The 24,829-nt window shown below is 39.4% G+C and overlaps 1 protein-coding gene across 3 annotated transcripts in view; it reads right to left on the reverse strand.

Annotated features, from left to right (window-relative positions):
- CHIC1 (cysteine rich hydrophobic domain 1) overlaps window positions 1–24,829 on the reverse strand; it is a 68,332-nt gene that overhangs the window by 15,733 nt on the left and 27,770 nt on the right. For 2 of the 3 annotated variants that reach the window (XM_053891482.1, XM_019438469.2), the window contains exon 3: window positions 23,062–23,217. In XM_053891482.1, the coding sequence (XP_053747457.1) occupies window positions 23,062–23,217 (156 nt within the window). Of the gene's footprint in view, window positions 1–19,287; window positions 20,066–23,061; window positions 23,218–24,829 lie in introns of those variants that run through there. The other variant, XM_019438471.2, reaches the window with a different exon arrangement.

The raw sequence follows: 24,829 nt of genomic DNA on the forward strand, positions 1-24,829 counted from the left end.
TTATATTTCTTCTGCATAGAGAGGTACCGTTCATACCTTCAGGGACTGTACAGATTAGATTGTTGGCATTTGTGAGATGGACCCCAGTGGCCAGGGGTCCAATTAAGACAGGTGTTGGTTTTCAGATTTTCAGGAGCTTCCCAGGTCAAAGGGATGGGAGTGGCTAAGTAAGCCCTCCAGCTGAGGGGCAAGCACATCCAGCAGGTTTGGGTGTGATTAACTATTTTATGGAGGACTTGTAGAGTAGTGTTGGCCCAACACTGGAGTGGGAAATTGGTAAGCATCTGATTGAGGGCTCAAAGGTTCAAACCTTGGTAGGCTGCCGGGGTAGTGGTCACCTTTATGGCTTGTATTACCCTATCTTGGGTATCCTTTATAACTTTTTGAAGGGCCCTGTCTTGCACCCCTCCCCTGTCCGAGATCCCCCATTGAGGAAGTTAAGTGTAGCAAACTCACTCCCCACTCTGGAGGCCCTTGTTGTGACATGGGTTCCTGACATTTTGGGTTATCTCTACAGTCCAATACTGTAACAATACCCGGTCCTTGGGGCACCGGGTGACTGACAGAGAGTGGGTGTTTTTACCTTGTAGCAATCTTTGTGGAGGGAGGTGAAGGCGCTGAATGCCCTTGACCCTCTTATTGTCATATAACAATCCTGGGGGCAAAGTGGGTAGTGGCAGTTGAGAGGGTGAGAGAGGTTATCATAATATACAGGCAATACATAATAATCCTCCCATCCAGAGGAGGTATATGAGGCCCAGCATGCATCTTTTGTCCCATCTCCAGCTTGTTGGTGCAGTCTCTATCAGCCCAACAGTATGGGCTGGCAGATACCAGTAAGGGGCAAGGGCTGGCAGAGTTGCATCCAAACCTCTGGGCTATGTTCACGCGTTGATTCCTTAAGCTTCTGCCGTGGACAGGCCAGCCAGCTTCTGGGGTGTGGCTGGAGCAGGGCTGGAGGTCTCAGGGGCCAGTTTCCCTTTTGAGGGTCAGTTTAAGCAGGTTGACTGGATCTGGATCACTTTGCCAGGTTGTGGGCTCTTCTGAGTTGGCCTTCTTAACTCTGGAGTGATGGACCCATGGGGTGATAACCTGAAACTTTAAGGGCTGTAGGAGTTGTTAGAATAGCAGTATGAGGCCCAGTCCACCGTGGTCTAAGAGGTTCCCTCTTCCAATCTTTGACTCACACAGAGTCTCCTGGCTGAAAGGGGTGAACGGGGGTCCCTAAGGAAATTGGGGCCCTCTCTATGGTGTATCTCTATAACTTATTAGGACTTCAGCCCCCAAGGTCTGGAGCTGTTCTCTTATTCCCTTGTCTCCAATCTGGTGTAGGTCTCCTGGGAGTTTTCCTAAACATGGGGGTGGGGGTCGCCCATATAATAACTCAAAAGGGGAGAATCCTAGTGCCCCAGGCATGCATTGGGCATGCAGGAGGGCCAGCGGTAGTAAATCTGGCCATGGGAGGATTAGTCTCTTGGTGGAACTTAGCCAGGGTTTCCTTGAGGGTGAAATTCATCTGCTCTACTTTCCCTAAGCTCTGTGGTCGGTAAGCAGAGTGCAGTTTCCAGGTAATGTTGAGGGACTTTGTCAGGGTTTGTATAATGTCTGCCACAAATGTAGGTCCATTATCACTGTGTATGGTTAAGGGTAGACCAAACCGAGGCACAATCTCCCGTAGAAGAGCTCTGGCCACCTTGCAACTTCTTTCCGTTCTGGTCGGGAATGCTTCGACCCATCCCGAATATGTGCAGATTATTACAAGAAGGTACCTAAACCCTTTATTTGGTTGTATGTTGGTAAAGTCCACCTCTAAGTCTTCAAAAGGTGCAGTCCCATCCTATGTGTGCTGGCTGGGGGCCGTGAGGCAGACCAAGCATTGTTTTTTACACGTTACACATTGTTCACTGACAGCTCGGCATAATGTGGGCAACTGGCTGACACAGTAGTTCTTTTTGAAGAGGGCCTCTAGTGCAGTTTTTTCTAGGTGCATGAGTTGGTGATATTCCTTCACTAGATGTTTTCTCATAGACGATGTGACAAAGATGTGTTCATTTGGCATGACCCACCATACCTCTTTGCTTAGTGTGCCCCCTTCTGTCGAGGCCCAACTTCTTTCTTCCTTTGTGTACAGGGGCAGCAGGGAGGCTTCCCTCTGGGGTGCAAGAGTCATAGTGTAGGTAGGAACTTCACCTAGCTCACCACAGGTGGCCGCTCTGGCTGTTTTGTTGGCCAGGCAATTTCCTTGAGTTATGGGGTCATCTCCTTTCTGATGTCCCTTACAGTGTAGCATAGCTACCTTGTCTGGCAGCCATACGGCCTCAAGAAGCTTTAGTATTTCTTCCTTGGTTTTGATAGTTTTCCCTACAGCACTAAGGAGACCTCTTTCTTTATAAATGGCCCCGTGTATATACACAGTAGCGAAGGCATACCAGGAATCAGTGTAGATGTTAACTCGTTTACCTTTGCTAAGGATGAGGGCTCATTGTGCCGACCATCCTTCTGGCAAGGCCTTGGCTTCCAGAACTTTGGTGGTTGTGGTTACCACATATCCTGCTCTTCAGTTGCCCTCTTGTAAATAGCTGCTCCCATCGCTGAACAGGGTGATCTCCAGGCTTAATAGCCTGGTTTTAGAGGTCTGGGCGGCTGGCATAGACTTCATCCACTACTTCGGAATGGTCATGGTCAGGTTCTCCCTCCTCCATGGGAAGGAAGGTGGCCGGGTTTAGTGTTCTTACTGTTTCGAGAATGACCACTGGATTTTCACAGAGAAGGCCTTGGTATTGTGTCAGCAGAGAATTGGAGAGGAAACAATATCCTTGGGTGCTCATGAGGGACATGACCGCGTGTGGGACCTTAACATTTAAGTGTTTGTCCCAATGTGAGTTTGTCTGCCTCCTTGATGAGCAGACTGTGGCTGCCAGCGTTCTGAGGCACAGTGGCCATCCTGTAGCCACAGGATCAAGTTTTTTCGACAGGTGGGACACTGGCTATTGCCAAGGCCCCATACTCTGAGTGAGCACTCCAAGGGCTATTTTGTCCTTTTCATGTACAAAGAGGTTAAAGGGCCTTTCTATGTCTGGCAAACCCAGGGCTGGGGCTCATCCCAGAGCCAGATTTATTTCTGTGAAAGTGGCCCCTGCCTCCTCAGTCTATGCAAGGGGTTCCCGGTCTGGCCCTCCCAACAGGTCATAGAGGGCCTCGCTATGGCTGAAAATCCGGGAATCCAAATGGGACAGAACCCTGCAGCCCCTAAAAATTCACGGAAGCCTTGTTTTGTTTGGGGCTGTGGCAGTGTGGTGATAACTTTCTTCCTTTCCAGTCCTAGTTCTCTTTTTCCTTTTGTGAGGAGGAAGCCTAAGTATCGGACCTGCTGCTGACAAATCTGTGGCTTTTTCCAAGAGGCCCTGTACCCCGAGTAGGATAGGAGCTGCAGGAGGGCCTTGGTACCTTTCATATAGTCTTCTTGGGTGTCACTGGCAAGGATGAGGTCATCTACATATTGGAGGGCACACTCTGTGGTTTCCCTCGTAATGTCAGCGAGGTCTGCAGCTAGTGTTTCCCCAAAAAGAGTGGGTGAGTTCTTGAAACCTTGGGGAAGTCGTGTCCAGGTCAGCTGCATCTAGTGCCCTGTAACAGGCTCAGTCCATTCAAAGGCAAACAATGGTTGACTTTGAGGAGCCAGGTGGAGGCAGAAGAAAGCGTCCTTTAGGTCAAGGCATGTAAACCATCTGGCTGACCCTGGAATTTGGCTGAGGAGAGTATACAGGTTTGGAACCACTAGGTGTAAGGAAACAGTCACTTTGTTAATGGCCCTCAAATCCTGTACTGGTTGGTATCCTCCTCCTGGCTTCTTGACTGGCAAGAGTGGGGTATTCCAAGCCGATTGGTACTCAATTAGAATACCTGCTTCTCTGAGCTTGGTCAGGTGCTCTTGTATACCCATTCTAGCCTCAAGTGGAAGGGGGTACTGCCTTTGTCTCTGAGGTTGGGCTCCAGGGATCAGGTCAACAACGATGGGGGCCCAACTCCAAGCTAGTCCAGGTGGGTTATCTTCAGCCCACACGGAGGGGAATGTAAGCCTGGATTCTGAGGGGCTATAGGGTAAGGCCTGGGCACAGAATAGTCTCCATTCTTCCTCCCTTGGCAGGGTGATCACCAAGACCAGGGTTTCCTTCTGCCTTGGGTTTAATTGGAGGCTAGTGTGTCCAGTGGGTTCAAAAGTTATCTGGGCCCCAAGTTTGGAGAGCAGATCCCGGCCCAGGAGAGGAATTGGCCAGTCAGGTAAGTAGAGGAACTCATGGCAGTCCTTGTGACCCCCAAGTTCACATTGTTGAGCTGGACAGAAGGGCTGCTGCACCGCCCATGTCCCAGTAGCCCCAAGTATGGTTGCTGTCTTCTGGCTTAAGGGCGCCACTGGGGAAGTAACAACGGAGTATTCAGCCCCAGTGTCAACCATGAAAGTTATTGTTCAGCTCCCTACCTTCATTTCGACTGTGGGCTCATGGGGGCCAAGAGAGAAAGGGCCTGGTCCCCCTCAGTCCGATTGTACCCTGGCCAGACCAACGAGGTTCTCGCCTGGAGGTTCCTCCCGATATCGGCTGGGTTTTGAGGGCCCCTTCCAATTCGGACATTCATTTTTCCAGTGTTCCTACTCTTTGCAGTATAGACATTGGTCCCTTGCTAAGGGGGCTCTGGGCTTCCCCCGTTTTGGTGGTTGGAGTCTTCCCGTCTTCTCGGCGTCTGTTTCTTTTAGTGCTGCTGTGAGAAGGGTGGTCTTCTTTCTCAGTCTTCTCTCTGCCTCTCTTTTGGCTGCGACTTCTCTGTTCATGAAAACTTTATTGGCGACCTCTATCAGCTGAGTGATATTCATCCCGGCAAAGCCCTCCAACTTCTGGAGTTTTCTTCTGATATCTAGCCTGTGCCACAAAAGAGGTGTTTACCATCTGTTGACTTTCTGGTGCCTCGGGGTCAAACTGGGTGTATACTCGGTATGCTTCACATAATTTTTCATAGTAGTCTCCGGGAGACTCCCCAGGGTGCGGAGTGACTGACAGTATTTTAGTCACGTCCATGGGCTTTTTGGCTCCAGCTCAGACACCCTGAAGGAGGGCTTCCTGGTATCATTGGATATGGGCCTGTCTTTCTTCTGTGGTGAAATCCCATGTTGGGAATTCTACAGGTGCAGCAGCTTGAGCCCAGACAGCAGGGCCATTGATCCCTGGAGGTGTGTGATCTTCTAGGTACTGTCATGTTTCTCTCATTCCTCTTCTTTCTTCTGTATTAAACAGAGTAGGGAGTAACTGTTGACAATCTTCCCAAGTGGGTCGGTGGGTCTGGAAGAGGGACTCCATCAAGTCGACCATTGCTTGTGGCTTTTCAGAGTATGATGGAGTGTTGTGTTTTCAATTGAGGAGGTTGGTTGTAGAGAAAGGTTGATAATACATCATGGAATGGCTGGGCTGGACTGTTCCATCCTCATTCTGCCTTTCAGGCTCCTTCGTCTCCCTTACAGACATTTGTAGAGCATTAGGTCTGGGTCTGGGGCGCAGTTTGGTGGCTGGCCCCTGTTGGGGAGGGTTCTCTGGGCCGAGAGGGGCGGGGATATGGGCAGCGCCCAGCGGCAGTGGCAGTGGCGACTGTGGCTGCCGCGGCCGCCAGAGGAGAGACAGATGGGGGAGGAGTTTCAAGCTCAGGGGGAGCGGGGAGGAGGTTGGCGAGTCATAAGAAGGCAGAAAGACAAAATCTTCTCCGTGTCTCCTGTCAATATTAGAGGAGCTGTGGGTCGCTTCTTTGGCTCCCTGGGTGAGCCTCCGGATAAAGTGACTAAAACCTTTGCCTGGCTCTGTTTGGTAACGATGAATCACACCCAAGGCAGGGTATTTCGGGCAATTTCAAGCCAGGAGTAGATGTATGGAAATTGATCAGGGTGACCTGGATTCCCAGTGACTATGAGCCAAACCCACTGCACTATTTGAGCATCTAATGTCCCTTCTGGGGGCCATCTTACATTGAATATGGGCCATTCTAGTTCACAAGAGGTCCTTAACTTCCTGGGCATCATTTTCACCCCGCAATCACCTGAAAATCCCTTTTTAAAATTTTTGAGCATGACCTCTAAAATCATAGGCTTACTCTGTTTTGATCCCACTATTCATTTCTTTCTCGTGTTCGGTATCGCAAAGACAGACAAAGAGAGGGTATCCCCTTGGATGAGAGGACAATCAGATATTCCTCTGGTCACATTCCCAAGGGAAACTTTAGGTGAGGTTTGGCCGTAGCAGACTCAGCTTTGTGACTTGTGATCGGAATCTGATCCGATACTACTCTAGACCTTACACTCTCACCATGACACAGGAGAGCCCAGACTTCATAGACTTTTGGGGACCTTAAGGATGCCCGTCTGTGGAGCCACAAACTCCAACTCAACTGGCAAGCCTGGCCGAGCCACACATTCACACACACAAACACACACACACACACACACACACACACACACACACACACACACACCAGAGTCTATTACATTCCCTCCCGGAAGATTTTCTACCTGTGAGACCTATTAAGGCCTCCGGGGATTGATCAGGTCCTCCTTCCACCCTTTTGGGTGGGCCTAACTTCTTTGGGGCCCTGGCCTTACAGGTTCCGACGTCGGGTCCAGGTCCTCACCTACCAGGTCTCTTTGAGTCTAGCGGGAACAACGGAGCGGGGCCGGCCCGAGGCAACCGAGAAGGAGACTGCCGAAATTTAGGCAGGGCGCATGCCTTCTCCCTTGCGATCTCTTGCTCCGTCACCGCCTCGCTGTTCTGCCAAAACGGTGGCAACAATGGGCCAGCGTGGTTGGGTTTCCTGGTCAGGGAACCAGGTATGTTACAGATCCAGGCTGGAAGGCTGGTGGAAAAACCAAGCAGCACTCAGAGATCTTGGTGGATCGGAGACTTATTTAACATCGGCGGGCTCAGAGGAGACCGTTTCTCCAAAGATCTGAGCGCCGAATGCAAGTGGGGAGGGTAATTTATAGTTGTCAGCTTCCATATCTGTGGGGGTTTTTCGCGGCGCGCAGCAAAGGAAGAAGAACCCGGAGGAGGGGTCTCTAAGCTAGAGACCCGAGTCTGTTTTTAGCCCCATCAGCTATCTTTGGTGTACTTTATTTACTTCTCCAACACCTGGAGTGGAACTGTTTTCCTGGGTAGGTTTGGCATGGTGAAAATAGGCAAATCCCATTTTTCCACAACTCTGTGTTACAGAAAGTCTGCATCATGTGGGTTGTGGTAGCAGGGCACCACCCACTTCTCTACCCCCAACTTCTGCAAAATAGGCAAAACAACTGGTAAAAAGTTCAATTCCCCTTTCTGGCACATATCTGAATTGTGGGAAAGCTGATATACTTGGCTTGACAACTGAGTAGCAGTTCCCATCTTCCCAGCTTCCTAGGGCAGAAATATTCTGGGTAGATTTGATAGATGGTGAATATTACCAGACGTCACCTTTCCTGGCTCTGGGGAAAAAAAAAAAAAAATCCACAGCTAACATCATACCAAATAATACGAAATCATAAATCATAAAATTATACCAAAGACTGAAAGCTTTTCCTCTAAGACAGGAAAAAGACAACGATGCCTACATTTGCCATGTCTATTCAGTATACTACTAGAAATTCTAGACAGGTCAATTATACAAGAAAAACAGTAAAAGGCATCTAAATTGGAAAGGAAGAAGTAAAATTATCTCTGTTTGCAAGTGATATTATCTTATATGTAAAAAACCCAAAAGAATGTATACAAAATCTGTTAGAGCTAACAAATTCAGCAACATTTCAGGATTCAAAATTCAGTTGCATTCTATACAATAGTAAATAATTCAAAAAAGAAATTAAGAAAGTAATTATGTTTACAATAGCACCAAAAAGAGTAAAATACTTAATAAACAATAGACTTAAGCAAAGAAGTGAAAGACTTGTACACAGAAAACTACAAAACATTGTTAAAAGAATTTAAAGACCTAAGTAAATGTAAAGACATTCTGTGTCCATGGATTACGAAACTTAGTATTGCCAAGATGACAATATTATCCAAAATGATCTACAGATTCAATGTAATCCTTATCAGAATCCCAGTGACTTTTTTGTAGATATAGAAAAACCCATCCTAAAATTCATATGGAATCAAGAGACCATTATTAGGCAACAATTAAAAATGAAGAACAAATATGAAGGACTCACATTTCCTGATTTCATAATTTATTACAAAGTAATGGCAACCAAAAAAAAAAATATGGTACTGGAATAAAGACAGATATAGAGACCAATGGAGCCCAGAAATAAATCTCAAAACATATATGGTCAACTATTTTTTTACAAGAGTGCTAACTATTCAATGGGGAAAAAGAATAGTCTTCAATAAATGCTACAAGGAAAACTATATATCCACATGCAAAAGTATTAAGTTTGACTCTAAACTTACACAATATATAAAAATTAACTCAAAATGAATCAAAGAACCAAACATAAGAGTGAAAACTATAAAAGTCTGTGAAGAAAACATAGGAGACCATTTTCATGACATTGGATTTTGCAATATTTTCTTGGATATGACACTGAAAGGACAGGCAAAAAGGGGGAAATAGTTTAACTGGACTTCATCAAAATTTTCATCTTTTATGCATCAAATGACACTATCAAGAGAGTGAAAAGATAATGTACAGAATGGGAGAACATATTTCCAAATCACACATCTGATAAGGGATTAATAAGCAGAATATATAAAAACTCCCACAACTCAACAATAAACAACTTAAGTTGCAAAATGAGCAAAGTACCTAATATTAGAAATGGCCAATAGCAAATGTAAAAATGCTCAAAACTAGCCATTATAGAAATACAAATCAAAACCACAGTAAGACACTACTTCATGCATATTAGAGTGGCTATTAGCAATAAAATAGAAAGTAGCAAATGTTGGTGAGGACCTGCAGAAATTGGAATCCTTGTGCATTACTGATGGGAATGTAAAATGGTGTAGCTCCAATGGAAAATTTTGGCAGTTTCTCAAAAAGCTAAACAATTATCAGCAATTCTACTCCTAGGTATACTTCCAAAAGAATTGAAAGCATGGACTTGAACAGATATTTGTATGGCAATGTCGAAAATGCAGTACTATTTACAATAGACAAAGGTGAAAAGAATTCAGGCATCCATCAAATGATGAGTGGAGTAACAATGTGGAATATATATAATAATATACTGTTATTCATCCATAAAAAGGAATGAAGTTCTTTTTTAAAAAAAGTTTATTTTGAAAGAGCTCACATGCAAGTGGCAGAAGGGCAGAGAGTGAGGGAGAGAGTCAGTCCCAAGCAGGCTCCATGTTGTCTGACACAGGGCTCCATCTCATGAACCATGAGATCATAACCTGCATGGGATCAAGAGTCAGACACTCAACCGACTCAGCCACCCAGGTGCCCCAAAGGAATGAAGTTCTTAAACATTCTATGACATGGGTGAACCTTGAAGACATTATGCTAAGTGAAATAAACTAAGTGAAATAATACCAGAACAAATATGGAATCATTTTATTTATATGGGGTATCTAGGCTAGGCAAATGTGTAGACACAGAAAATAGATTAGAGGTTACCAGGGTCTACAGGGAAGGCGAATGAGGAATTATTATCTAATGGTTACAGAGTTTCTGAAAGAGTAATGAAAAAAATTTGAATATAGGTAATGGTAATGGTTATATAACACTCTGAATGTAATTAATGTTACTGAATGGTTAAAAACACTTAAAATGGAGGCACCTGGGTGGCTCAGTCGGTTAAGCATCTGACTCTTGATTTTGGTTCAGGTTATGAACTCACAGTCGTGAGATTGAGCCTTGCATTGGGATCTGTGTTGGGTGTGAAGCCTACTTAAGATTCTCTATCTCCATCTCCCCCTCCCCCCTACTCCCTCCCCAAATGCTTAAAATGGTAAATTTTATGTTATATGTATTTTACTACTATAAAAATTTTTCAGAAAAATCCAGCGAACACATTAGAAACCAAGAAAGGATGTCATTAGCTGACCAAAATATAAGGAATTTCTTTATGATAGATGACCCTACCCTCAAATGAAAAAACAGAACTTTAAAAAATTATAGACTGCAGACATCTTGTTAAGAAGGTGTAGGAGCCTGAAAAAGAAGCAGAGATGAATTTGAAGTAACTTACTTTATTTATTTATTTATTTATTTATTTATTTATTTATTTTTAAATGTTTATTAGTTATTTTTGAGAGTGAGACAGAGTGCAAACAGGAGAGGGGTAGAGAGAGAGGGAGACACAGAATCCAAAGCAGGTGCCAGGCTCTGAGCTGTCAGCAAAGCCCGATGTGGGGCTCGAACTCACAAGCTGTGAGATCATGACCCGAGCTGAAGTTGGAGGCTTAACTGACTGAGTTACTCAGATGACCCAAAGTAACTTTATTTTTTAAATGTTTTCATTTATTTATTTTGAGACAGAGAAAGAGAGAGAGAGAGCGTGCACATATAGGAGAGGGGCATAGAGAGAGGGAGAGACAGAATCCCAAACAGTCTCCATGCTGTCAGTGCAGAGCCTGATGTAGGGCTCGATCTCACAAATGGTAAGATCATGACTTGAGCCAACATTAAGAGTTGGATTCTTAATGAACTGAGCCACCCAGGTGACCCTGAAGTAACTTTATATGTGTGCAGCAAGGAGGATATATGGACCAAAAATGGAATAAAGATTCTCACATAAAGGAATAAAATATGCCATGCTATGACCATAAATTAAAAAACTGAAATTATGTCAATGGCTCATTAAGTGAAGACTACAAGGAGATATAAATTATTAAAAAGAATCAAATGGAATGCTGGAGTTGGGGAGTACAAAACTGAAATGAACAATTCAGTAAAAGAACACAAAGTAGATGTGAGCTAGAATAATCAGTGAACCCGAAGAAAGATCAAAAGGTAATATGCAATCTCAAAAGCAAAAAAAACAAAACAAAAAACAAAAAAAAAACCAGAATAAAGGAAAATGAAAACAGCCTCAGAGAAATGTTAGACATCATTAAGGGCACCAACATACATACACTGGGAGTACCAGAAAAAGACAAGAGCAAAACAGAAGAAATAAATGAAATAATGGTGAAAACCTCTAAATTCAATGAAAAATGTTTATCTACACACCTAGGAAGCTCAAGAAGTCCAACCAGGAAAAAAACCACAAGGAGATCCATAGCAGATACATAACAGTATAATGTTGAAAGCCACAGAAAAATAGACAATCATGAAAGCAGTGAGACTGATTGATTGCTCTCACTGAGAGTACTTATTGACTGATTACTTCAAGGAAACTACAATAAGATAAATAGCTGACTTCTGATTAGAAACAATGTAGGGTAGAAGTCAGTAGGATAACAAATCAAAAGTGATGAAAGAAAAAAAAGACTGTCAACCAAGAATCTCATATGCATCAAAATTAACTTAAAAAAATGAAGGTAATCCATTTAGGCATGTAAAGAGCTTGGAAGTTGTCTCTCCTGCCCACATATGAAGAAGAAAAAAAGACCCAGAACAACCTGAAAACCAACTCCTTACAGATTCATCATAGAAGTGAGGTCATAAGACATATTAGTGCCTCCAAGACTGGGCAGAGATACAAATGAATACATATAAGCACAATTTACCGGAGTAGAAACCCAGGAGGGGAAAACTCTGGGAACCAGGACTAGGGTAGCAGGACCTGAACTTGACGAATTTCTGGAAGCTCAGTGGGGACAAGTTTGAGAGTTAAAAATTCCAAAGGGCTCCAGTCCCAGGGAAGACTCACACTTTTGAGTTTTATTACAAGGAGCCCTATCAGGTTCTCACAGTGATTGGAGAAAACTCCTCTCATCCTTCTAGGAAGGAAAGGGAAAAAACAGATACTTTTAAATATGCCCAGAACATTCTGTTCTTAAAGCCTGCTCTTAAGAGAAACTATTGTGCTAGAGCCTAACCAATCTCGGGGAAGGGAAATATACAACACCAGCACCCTCTAGCCTTCCTGTCCCACCTAAAAGGAAAAACAAAACAAAACAAAACAAATTGAGAAGCACTTGTGAAGGACACAGCTCAGGGCACAGGGTTGCTAAAGAACTCAGGCCAAATCATAGTACTACAGAACACTTCCCATCCTCCAACACCTTACCACTACATCAATAAGGCTTCTTACAATATGGGAATACAACTGAAAGAATTGCATGTCAGACAATATCCAAAATAAATAAATCATGTGGATAAAAGTACACCATAGGGAATATAGTTAATAATATTGTAATAATTGTGTATGATGACAGATGGTAATTATACTTTTATACTTACTGTGGTAAGCACTGTGCAATGTAGAGAACTGTTGAATCACTATGCTGTACACTTGAAATTAATATAATACTGTACACCAACTATACTTCAAAAAATAAAGAATAAAAACAAGCAAAAAAATGAAGATAATTTACTTATGGTCCCCTACACCAGGCAATTTGTTAAATAAATTATGTTAGATTAAAAAAAAAAAAAAGAAATCTCTAGGAAAATCTAAAAACAGGCCAGACAAAAACAAGGACACTGGGGAAAGTTTAGCCTCCAACACTGACAGCTATAGCGAATAGTAAGTAAAGCCAAATGCCTAGCCTGACAACATAAAATCTTATTTAAAGGCCTATTTACCTCAGTTTCTTTCATCTATGTGTAGCTTTCAAACAAAAAGTAGAAATCATACTACAAGAAATAGCAAACATCAGAACCAGACTCAGAAATGGCAGAGATGTTGAAATTATCAGACTGGGACTATTAATCAAATAAAACTAATATGGATATCCTCATGAACATAGATGCAAAAATCCTGAATAGGACATAACAAATACAACAATGTATATACCACAATAAGTGGGATTTATACAAAACTAGTCCAACATTTGAGAATCAATTAACGTAATTCATCACATCAACAGGCTAAAAAAAGAAAAATCACATGGTCATATCAATAGATGCAGAAAAAGCATTTGACAAAATCCAACACCCATTCATTTCCTGTAAACTAGGAACAGAGGAACTTCCTGAAGAACATCTTACTAAAAAACTACAGCTAATATCATCCTTAATGGTAAGAAACTCAAAGCTTTCCTGTTAAGATCAGAAGAGCAAGGCAAGGATATTTCTTTCTTCTCACCATTGCTTTTTGACATCATGAGGTCCTACCTAATGTACTAAGACAAGAAAAGGAAATAAAAGGTATATCCACTGAGAAAGAAGAAATAAAACTGTCTTACTTCATAGATGACATGATTGCATAAGTAGAAAATCCCAAAGAATAAACAACAAAACCCCTGAAACTAATAAGAGATTATGGCAAGGTTGCAGGATACGATGTTAATATGCCAAAGTAATTTGCTTTCTTATATGAGCAAAGAACAAATGGAATTTGAGATGAAAAATATAATACCATTTAGTGTCCAGAAAGCTGAAATACCCAGGCATAAATCTAATAAGATTGTCAAAATCTATATGAAGAAAACTACAAAACTCTGATAAAAGAAATCAAAGAATACCTAAATGATTGAGATAATCCATGAATTTGGGTACAAAGACTCAATGTTGTCAAGGTGTCATTGTTTACAAACTTGATCTACAGATACAAAACAATTCCATTCAAAGTTCCAGCAAGTTATTTTGTGGATACTGACAAATTCTAAAATATTTATGGATATGCATAAGACCCAGAATAGCCAAAACAATACTGAAGGTGAACAAAGTCAGAGGACTGACACCACCCAATCTTAAGACTTACTGTAAAGATGCAATATTCTAGACAGTTTTGAATTGGCCAAAGAATATAAAACAGAATAGGGAGCACAGAAATAGACCCACACAAATAAAGTCATCTGATCTTTGACATATGATCAAAGCAATTTAATGTGAAAAGAGTAGTCTTTTTAACAAATCATGCTACGTGTACCCCAATGTTTATAGCAGCGCTTTCAACAATAGCCAAATTATGGAAAGAGCCTAAATGTCCATCAACTGATGAATTGACAAAGAAGATGTGGTTTATATATAAAATGGAATACTACTTGGCAATGAGAAGAATGAAATCATGCCATTTGCAGCAATGTGGATGGAACTGGAAGGTATGCTGAGTGAAATAAATCAGTCAGAGAAGGACAGATATCATATGCTTTCACTCATATATGGATCTTGAGAAACTTAATGGAAGACCATGGGGGAAGGGAAGGGGGAAAAATAGTTACAGAGAGGGAGGGAGGCAAACCACAAGAGACTCTTAAATACAGAGAACAAACAGAGGGTGGATGGGGGGTGGGGGAGAAGGAAAATGAGTGATGGGCATTGAGGAGGACATTTGTTGGGATGAGCGCTGGGTGTTGTATGTAAGCCAATTCGACAATAAATTATATTCATAAAAAAGGAAAAAATAAATTATGCTAGAACTAAACACCTATATGCAAAAATATGAATCTAGAGACAGACTTAGGCTTTTCACAAAAATTACTCAATGTGGATCACAGACCTAAATGTAAAATCCAAAATTATAAAACTCCTAGAAGATAATATGAGAAAAATCTAAGTGACCTTGGCTTTGGTAATGGATTCTTAGATACAACCCAAAGCACAAGGAATAAAAGAAAAAACCTGATAAGCTGGACTCCATTAAAATTAAAAACTTCTACTCTGCAAAAGATGTTATTAAGAAAATGAAAAGCTAAGACACACACTGGAAGAAAATATTTTTTTATTTAAAAAAATTGTTTTTAATGTTTATTTATTTCTGAGGCAGAGAGAGACAGAGCATGAGTGGGGGAGGGGCAGAGAGAGAGAGGGAGACATAGAATCAAAAGCAGGCTCCAGGCTCTGAGCTGTCAGCACAGAGCCCGACACGGGGCTCGAACTCACAAACCATGAGATCATGACCTGAGCTGATGTTGGTCGCTCAGCCAACTGAGCCACCCAGGCGCCCCTAGAAGAAAATATTTTCAAAACAAATATCCGATAAAGGACTGGTACCCAAAATATATAAATAGTGCTTAAAACTCCACAATAATAATACAAAAACCCAATTAAGAAATGGGACTATGTATGAACAGAAAAATCTCCAGAGAAGATGTATAGATGACAAATCAATACATAGAAAGATGCTCAGTATCATATAACCTTAGAGAATTGCAAATTAAAAAAAAAACAGTGATACCACTACACACTTCTTAGAATGGTCAAAATTCAAAATATTGACAACACCAGCTGTTGACAGGAACATGGAGCAACACAAAGTCTTATTCACTGATGGTGGGGAATATAAAATAGTATAGCCACTTTAGAAGAGAATTTGGCAGTTTCTTATAAAATTAAACATAATCTTACTATATGATCCAGAAATTATACTCCTTGTTGTTTTTTTTTTACCTAAATTACTTGAAGTTTCCTGACACGAAACCTGTACATGGAATGTTTGTAGCAGCCTAATTTATAATTGCCAAACCTTGAATACAATGAAGACATCCTTCAATAGGTGAAGGGGTAAACTGTAGTGCAACAAAACAACAGAATATTATTTAGCACAAAAAGGGCCTATCAAGCCACAAAAAGACATGGAGAAACCTTAAATGCATATGCTAAGTGAATGAAGCCAATCTGAAAAGACTACATCTTGTAGGATTTAAACTATATGACATTCTGGAAAAGGCAAAATTATGGAAACAGGTTAAAGTTCAGGGATTCCTTGGGATTTTGGGGTGGGAGAGAGAAATGAATAGGTACCTTTTTCAAGCAGTGAAATTATTATTCTGTGATACTGTAACAATGGATACAGGTCATTATAAATTTGTCAAAATTCATAGAATGTACAACACAGAGTGAACTCTAATATAAACCATGAATTTTAGTTAATAACAATGTGTCAATATTGGCCTCATCAGTTTTAACAATTGTACCTCAATAGTGCAAGATGTTACTAATAGGGTAAGTTGGGGGTTGGGTGAGGAGGGTATATGGGAACTCTGTACCTTTGTCTTAAATTTTTTCTGTAAACCTAAAATTGCTCAAAAATAGTAAGTTAATTAAAATATTATATATTAAAAAGTGAAGATGAAATAGATATTTGTAGATAAATACAGACAACATTTGTTCCCTGCAGACCCAGTGTACAAGAAATATTATGGGAAATTATTCAGGCTGAAATCAAGGGACACCAGATATTAATTTGAGTCTATAACACACATAAAAAAGGAAAATTCCAAGAAGCTCAAAGAATTCCGAGCAGAATAAACTCAAAGAGATCCATTCTGAAAGAAATTATAATCAAACTCGAAGGCCAAAAACAAGGAGGGAAATCTTAAAAGCAGCAAGAGAGAAGTGACTTGCTATATTCAAGGGATCCCCACTAAGATTAACTGCTGTTTTCACATCAGAAACCATGAGGTCGCAAAGCAGTGGGATGGTGTATTTAAAGTGCTAGAAGAAAATCTGTAATCCAAGAATTCTAGATTTGGCAAAACTATCCTTCAAAAAAAAAAAAAGGGAGAAATTAAGACATTCCCAGATAAATAAGCCCTAAGGGAGTTCATTCCTACTAGAATTGTCTGTAAGAAATGCTAAGGAGAGTCCTTCAGGTTGAAATAAAAGAACTTTAGACAATAACTCATGTCATATGAGGACATAACACCAGTAAAAGTAACTGCATAAATAAATGTAAAAGACAATATTTTTGTGTTTTTGTTTTGGAACTCCTCTTTTATTCCTATGTGATTTAAAAAATGCATAAAATAATAATTATAAATCTATGTTAATGGACACACAAATATATAAGATATAATTTGTGATAATAACATATGGGGAGGAGGGCCTGGGTGGCTCAGCTGGTTAAGTGCCCGACTGTTTTGGCTCAGGTCATGATCTCATGGTTTGTGAGTTTGAGCCCCGTATCTGGCTCCATGCAGAGCCTGGATGGCATTCTTTCTCTCTCCCTCTCCTTCTGCCCCTCCCCTGCTTGTGCGCACGCTCTCTCTCTCTCTCTCTCTCTCTCTCAGAATAAATAAATAAACTTAAAAAATAACATATGTGGAGGTATGGATATGCATAGAAGCAGAATTTGTGTATTACCAAAGCTAAGGTAACAGTAATTCAAACCAGTATAAGTTTATGATGTTAATTATAATCTGCAAGGTAACAACTAAGAAAATAACTAATATATATATATATATATATATATATATATATATATATATATAAAGAAAATGAGAAGGTACATGGTACATTACAAACATTAATTAAATATAAAATAAGGAAATAATGGAGTAACTGAGTAAAAATATGTATGATATATGGAAAACAAATAGCAAAATGGCAGAAGTCCTTCCTTATCTGTTATGGACTGAACTACTTTCCCCCAATTCATACATTGAAGTCACAACTGCCAGTACCTCAGAATGGGAGTATATTTGGATACAGGGTTTTTGAAGAGGTAATTAAGTTGAAATGAGATAATCAGGGTGAGCTGTAATCCACTATGACTGATCACTTCTGATAAGGACACAGACATGTTAAGAGGGAAGACCAGATGAAGACTCAGAAAATGGCCATCTACAAACGAAGGAGAGATACTTTAGAAAAAAAAAACAAACAAAAAACAAAAACAACCTCTCCCAACACGCTGATCTCAGACTTACGGCCTCTAGAACTGTGAGAAAATAAATTTGTTGTCTAAGGCACCTAGTCTGTGGTACTTTAAGGTAGTCCTAGCAAACTAATATTACCATTAATCACTTTAAATGTAAATAGACTGAACTCTCAATTAAAAGGCAGAGATTTGCAGAATGAATTTAAAAACATAATCCATCTATATCCTGTCTACATAAGAATCCATTTATATTCAAAGACCAAAATAGTTTGAAAGTGAGAGGATAGAAAAAGCTACTCCATGTAAACAGTAACAAAAACAACAACAATAAAAAGAGCTGAGGTGGCTATAATATCAGACAAAATAGATTTTAAGTAAAAAAAAGTGTTACAAGAGAAAAAAGATGGACAGTATATGTTTAACTATGCTCAGGCTGCTATAACAAAATACCATAGACTCAATGGCTTAAACAGCAGAAATCTATTTCTCACAATTCTAATGGATGGGAAATCTTAGATCAGAGGGCTAGCACAGTTTGTTGAGTTCAGGGGAGAGCCTTCTTCCTTGGTTTCCTTGGCCACTGGCTTGCAGACAGCTGCCTTACTGCTGTGACCTTTCACTGTGGAGAAAGTGCAAGCACTGGTTTTTTCTTTCTTTTTTTTAATATTTATTTTTGCAGGGGAGAGAGAGAGAGAGAGAGCCTGAGTGGGGGACAGGCAGAGAGAGGGAGACACAGAATCTGAAATGGGCTCAAGGCTCTGAGCTGTCAGCACAAAGCCCGACATGGGGCTTGAACTCAATAACCGTGAGATCACGACCTGAGCCGAAGTCAGACACTTAACCGACTGAGCCACCCAGGCGCTGCAAGCTCTGGTTTTTTCTTATAAGGGCACTAATTCCACCATGAGAATCACACCCTCACGACTCCATCTAAACCTAATTACCTCTCAAAGACCAATATACCATCCACCTCCAAATATCATCAGGTTAGGCGGGAGAGCTTCAACATATAAATTTCAAAAGAAATACAAGGCTTGTACAACACTATCAACCAACTATACCTAACAGATATATATGGAACACTCTGTTCCACAACAATATAATATAAATTCTTCTCAGGTGTACATGGAGTATTCTCCAGAATGGGCCATATATTATGCCACTAAACAAGTCACAATAAATTTAAAAAGAGTAAAGTCATACAAAGTATGAAATTGTAAGAGAAGGAAAACAACATCATATTCATGTTGCAAGACTGAGAGAACAGTCCCTTTCATCTGAACAACCCTTTAAACTTAGCAAATATTATAGCAAAAAAAGGTAACATTTAAAAAGTAATTTCAAATTTAAACATGGTGGCATGAATAGGCCTATTGATTATAATATCACAGTTGTTTCAGTGCTAAATGTAAGAATGGGTAAATGAAAACCTTCAGTTCATATACCATTCAGTCATAGTATCCTATCAGAGCCAAAAGTGACTAGGAAGAACTCAGGACACCCTAATGTGTATTTCTTTTCTTTCATCTAATTTACTAGAAAATATATCCATGAAGTATACTGGCTGAAAAAAAAATGTTCATTAAGGTAGACAGTTTACAAAGTTCTTTTCTTGGAAACATTTTTTAAGTTTATTTATTTATTTTGAGAGAGACAAAGAGTGCGAACAGGGGAGGGACAGAAAGAGAGGAAGAATCCCAAATAGACTCTGCACAATTAGCACAGGGCCCGATGTGGGGCTCAAACTCACAAAACTGTAAGATCATGACCTGAGTTGAAATCAAGAGTTGGATGCTTAACTGACTGGGCCATCCAGGTGGCCTTTTTCTTGGGAACATTTTACAATCAGTTTACAAAGCAACCTTGTGACATAGGGCAATGTAACTACATTATTTCCATTTTATTTTGTGGATAAACACAGACATGACTTTCATAAAGCTAGATACCCCATTAGAGTTGGCTAGAGCAGGATGGCAAACTAGCCCACAAAATCTGGCCTGCTGCAAGTTTTTGTAAATAAAGTTTTACTGGAATACAGCAATGCTCACTCATTTACATATTGCTTATAGCTGCTTTCATATGAAAACTGGAGAGCTGGGTAATTGCAACAGAGACTTCTGGCCCACAAAGCCTAAAATATTTACTATTTGGTCCTTTAAGAAAATGTTTGCCAACCCCTGCTAAAGAATTAAAACTCAGTGGGCTATTTATTATACCACTTATCCTAATGTTTCTTGTCCCAGCAATAGGAAATATGACCTAGGAAACATGATGTAGTCAAGAAAATACAGTGTTACAAGAGACAGAAACCAAACAGAAAAAAATATTTTTCTGGGTGTGCCATTTACTATGTGACACTGAGAAAGTCACTACATCTCTCTGGATCTGCTTCCATACCTGTAAAATAAGGGATTTGGCAAATGAATGCTAATCATCTTTACAATTAAACTATTAGAGTCTATACAACTTAGTTTACAGATCAGGAATCAGTAGTGAAAGCATAAAAGTTCTTAAATTATTGTATTTTATTTTTAAAAATTTCTCCCTGTGGACACAAAAGCAGTGGGCACCTTAAATTTCTTTATCATCACACTATCTTAAAATTAAGTAATATTATCCCAATTTTGCAGGTAAGGAAACTGAGGCTCTAGAAAGGGCAGTATCTTGCACAAGGTTACCAACACATGTGTAGTGTTTTTTCTAGTGTGTTAACAACACAGCATGTACAAAATCAAAGGCTGTAACTATAAACTGTAGAGAGCAAGGCAGATAATATAAATGCTAGGTGGTTCTGTGGTGAATTGGAGACCTCATGCCCTATTTAAAGGCAGAAACCAACACTCAGCTAGGGCCAACTGCTGAAATATAGGCATGTGGGTCCAATTGGTCAGATCTTTAGATCTTAAAAAAAGAGGCTGGCTATCTCAAATTTTATTTTAATTTTTTTAATGTTTATTTTTTTATTTTTGAAAGAGAGAGAGAGGGTAAGAGAGAGAGAGAGAAAGAGAGAGAGAGACAGTGCACCACCGGGGGAGGGGCAGAGAGAGACAGAGACACATCCGAAGCAGGCTCCAGGCTCTGAGCTGACAGCAGAGAGCCTGACGGGGGGCTTAAACTCATGAGCCGTGAGATCATGACCTGAGCCAAAGTCAGATGCTTAACCAACTGAGCCACCCAGGTTCCCCTAAATATTCCAATTAAAAACATTTTTTTAATGTTTATTTATTTTTGAGAGAGACAGAGACAGAATGCAAGTGTGTTAGGGGCAGAGAGAGGGGGAGACACAGAATCCAAAGCAGGCTCCAGGCTCTAACTGTCTGCACAGAGCCCGATGCAGGGCTTGAAACCATGAGCTGTGAGGTCATGACCTGAGCTGAAGTTGGATGCTCAACTGACTGAGCCACCCAGGTGACCCTAAATATTCCAATTTTTAAATGTTGGCAACTGATTCAAATGTTTAAAAAACAGAATGGTCCAGATTTGGCCCACAGGATGACAGTTTGAAAATCTGTACTAAATAAATGTTTTTAAACTGACAGATTAGTGGTCTAAGAATACAGATGGTCCCTGACCAACAATGGTTATACGTACTATGTTTCAACTTCCTGAAGGTGTGAAAACTGTAAACATTCAGTAGAAACCATACTTCAAATTTTGAATTTTGATCTTTTCCTGGGCTAGTAATATGCAATGTTATACTCTCTTGTAATGCTGGACAGTGGAAACAAACCACAGCTCCCAGTCAGCCATGTCATCACAATGATAAACAACTGATACCCTTACCACCATTCTGTACCCATGCAACTATTCTGTTTTCACTTTCAGTACAGTATTCAATAAATTATATAAGCTATTTAACACTTCATTATAAAATATGTTTTGTATTAGATGATTTTGCCCAACTACAGGCTAATGTAAGTGCTGTGAACACATTTAAGTAGGCTAGGTTAATCTAGCCTAGATTGTTGGTTGGTAGGTTATGTGTATTAAATGTGTATTATGCGTATTAAATGCATTTTCCACTTATGATATTTTCTTCTGATGAATTTATCTGGATGTAACCCCACTGTAAGTTGAAGAAGATCTGTGCACTGACACCTCAACTTCAATATGAATAATTAATTAACCAAAGTAATGGGGGCTAGGGTGAAATCACAGCATCAGTATTAATCTCACTTTCCATTGAATATCTCACTTTCCATTGAACTATCAAAAGTTCTCAAAGTAAAGCCACATGACTGAAAAAAATGCTTCTATTTCAGGACCTGTGGCGAAAGTATCAATAAACAGGCCAAGAGTAAGGTCATCAGTAAAAAAGACAGATCCTGGATAATATTAAAACCAAAAAAATCTGTTCTTAAGTAATTAAAATTAGCTGTATTTGTGTGATAGAAAATCTAAATCATAATTAATTCACACTGAGGCTTTAAAATAATGGGAATGGACAGGAATCACTATTTTGTAATTGTCAAAAGATATGACAGGGAAAGAAATTTATGTTGTCAATTTTTTTAACTTCTAGAAAGCCATTTGAAAATACAGTACATGCTTTGACAAACAATAAACTAAGCCTTACTTAAAGTTAAGCTCTGACCTACTGGTACTTAAGAATCAATAAAATGTTTAACTTTTCCATTCAAAAAGTCATAGGGATGGCAGTGTTTCATTATTTTCCTTTTTGAAATACACATTAAGAAGGGCAGGAGAAAGAATGGAGAAAAAAAAATAACTGGTAACATTTTTGGCCTTTATGAAACAACTGTATCATTCATTAATTATAGCTGTACAAGGTGCTGTAATTTTGAAGATGGTTCAGTAGGTTAATTATTATTTAAAAGTTTAAATGAAGTCATCAATGTGATACAGGGTGGCTTCCTTCTTTCCACTGAAAATAAAAACATTCTGAAGACAAAAATAAAGTTGTAAAGAAGATGAAATAAGATATTAGTCTTAAATCCATGATGTAACTAGTAATGTCTTGTTATAATGTTATTTCAACATGTTCAAAACTAAGCAGGATCTCCTCCCAGCTCTGTACAGTGACTCTCACTTTTGCTTTTTCTTAGATCTGAAGACACGATCTCCTATTTGTAGCTTAGAAATACTTCAAATCACAGCTTTGGGTTTTGTAAAAGGAGAAAGTAGCCTAGTTACATTTGTATTTACTCCTGTACTCCATTTATATTTCACTTACTTAAAATAGTGGGAACTCATATTAACTAACAAAGTGTTAATAAAGGCTGGGCAAATGACTTTAGCTCTGTCCCCAAGTCTGCCTCTTGAATCAGGATAGCACTGTTATGAGAATTTAAAAAATCATATAAAGTACTTAGCATATACAAGTGTTCAATAAATGTTAGCTCCTATGGTTACACAATAAAATGGTTACTTACTCTTTTGTTGAGACAAATAACAGGCCACAGGCTGCAACCCAGTGTGCAACAGCAGCAGAGACAACCACAGAGCAGCCATTTCACATTGACTGGGAGAGCCTTTTTCAAACATGCATTCACTCGGCCAATGCTGGTCTTAAATTCTTCTGGGGCCACCTACAACAAGGGCACAGTCTTTATTTAACAGTTTGTGGGAAGCTTTCCACTATTTATCTTTAAACTTAAAGGAAATGTCTGTATTATGACAAAGGCTTTAAGGAATTACATGTCTAAAAATATTTCCTCTGTATACATATTACATACTCTGGATGACATTAGAAAGCAAAACAATATAATTTCGTGTTTATAGAATTTATTCTGATATTCAAAAATAATCTTCTGAAATTACCAACAATAAAATGACAACAAAATTGATGGTAAGAATACCTGTCAAGCAGTTTTCCTACCAAATATTCTCATTATTCAGGCAATATTACGGTCTCTAATCATTCTGACTAGTAAGACTAGAAGCATAATATAACAATAAAATTCTAAATACTACAAGAGGAAATGGAATAAAATGAGACTTTGGCAATATTCCTGGATTACTTTTAAAAAGGCAGCTCTTGAAACTTTTTCTCCCTGGCAAATTTGCAATGTAACAATTTTAACACTTGCCATTGTTTGTAGGGAAAAGCTACAGTAACAAGACAGTGAGGAGTGATTATATTAAAAAAAAAAGGCCTTAATATTCAGCATAAAATGGACTCAAAACTGCTGTAAATTTTCAGATTTGAAAGGTCTTTAAATATACAAATTTAATATTTTAAATCACTACCTCCATTCCTGGAAGTGGCTGCTTGTGCCTCTCTGTAAACAATGATAAAGTCAGTTCAAAGGAAAGAGCATGACAGACATAAGATTAATACCAAAAATTCTGCTTGAAGGTTATACAATTCAAAGCCATACTAAAAATATTTTGCTTTCAGTGAAATCACATTTCTGGATCACAAAAATTATTCCCTTTCATTTAAAAAACTGTTAGACTGTAAAATCTATAGGGAAAAATTCCAGCATCTGGCTGTAAAAGCAAAAATTATGAAAATACTAGAAAAAATAAGTTGCCATTAAATAAAAACCCCTTTAGAATGTTTGGTATAAAAAATAGTTTTACAACTCTTTCAAGTAAAAATTGTACTAGAGGAATCAATTTATTACACTTTATCTTTTAATAAACATGTCTTAGAATCAACACTACAAAACATATACTCCTTAGCAGATGTTATAAAGATACATGATCAAAGAATTCAGCACCATTATGATTAAGACATTAATTATACTAGCTTTATTAGAATTGTTCATGCCACTCAATAAAATTAATTGCTTAACCCATAAATTTGATTTTCCTCCTAATATGTTAACCAACAACAGCTGTAAAACTGCAAGGCTCAAAACTGTATTTACAAAGGGTAAATAAGTTAATCTATTCTCCACCTAAATTGTCAGCAATATGACCTAAAGACAATCACTGAGTAAAAAGAATTCCAATTAAATGACTAACTTCTTGGGATAAATATGAAAATAAATTCAGAGAACCATGCCTTATGACTGAAAAACAGAACATGATAACAGGCTAAGCATATTAGACAATAAATCAAGATTTGGATTCTAATTACTTATTAGTTATGAAAAATCCTAGGAAAATTCATTTTAATTTCTGAGTTTTAGTTTCCCACCTAGTAAAATGACAATAAAACCCTTTGTTTTACATATCTCACAGGAAATGGAA

The sequence above is a fragment of the Panthera pardus genome, unplaced genomic scaffold (assembly GCF_024362965.1).
Source record: "Panthera pardus isolate Hobbes unplaced genomic scaffold, ASM2436296v1 HiC_scaffold_27, whole genome shotgun sequence".
Taxonomy (NCBI): Eukaryota; Metazoa; Chordata; class Mammalia; order Carnivora; family Felidae; genus Panthera; species Panthera pardus.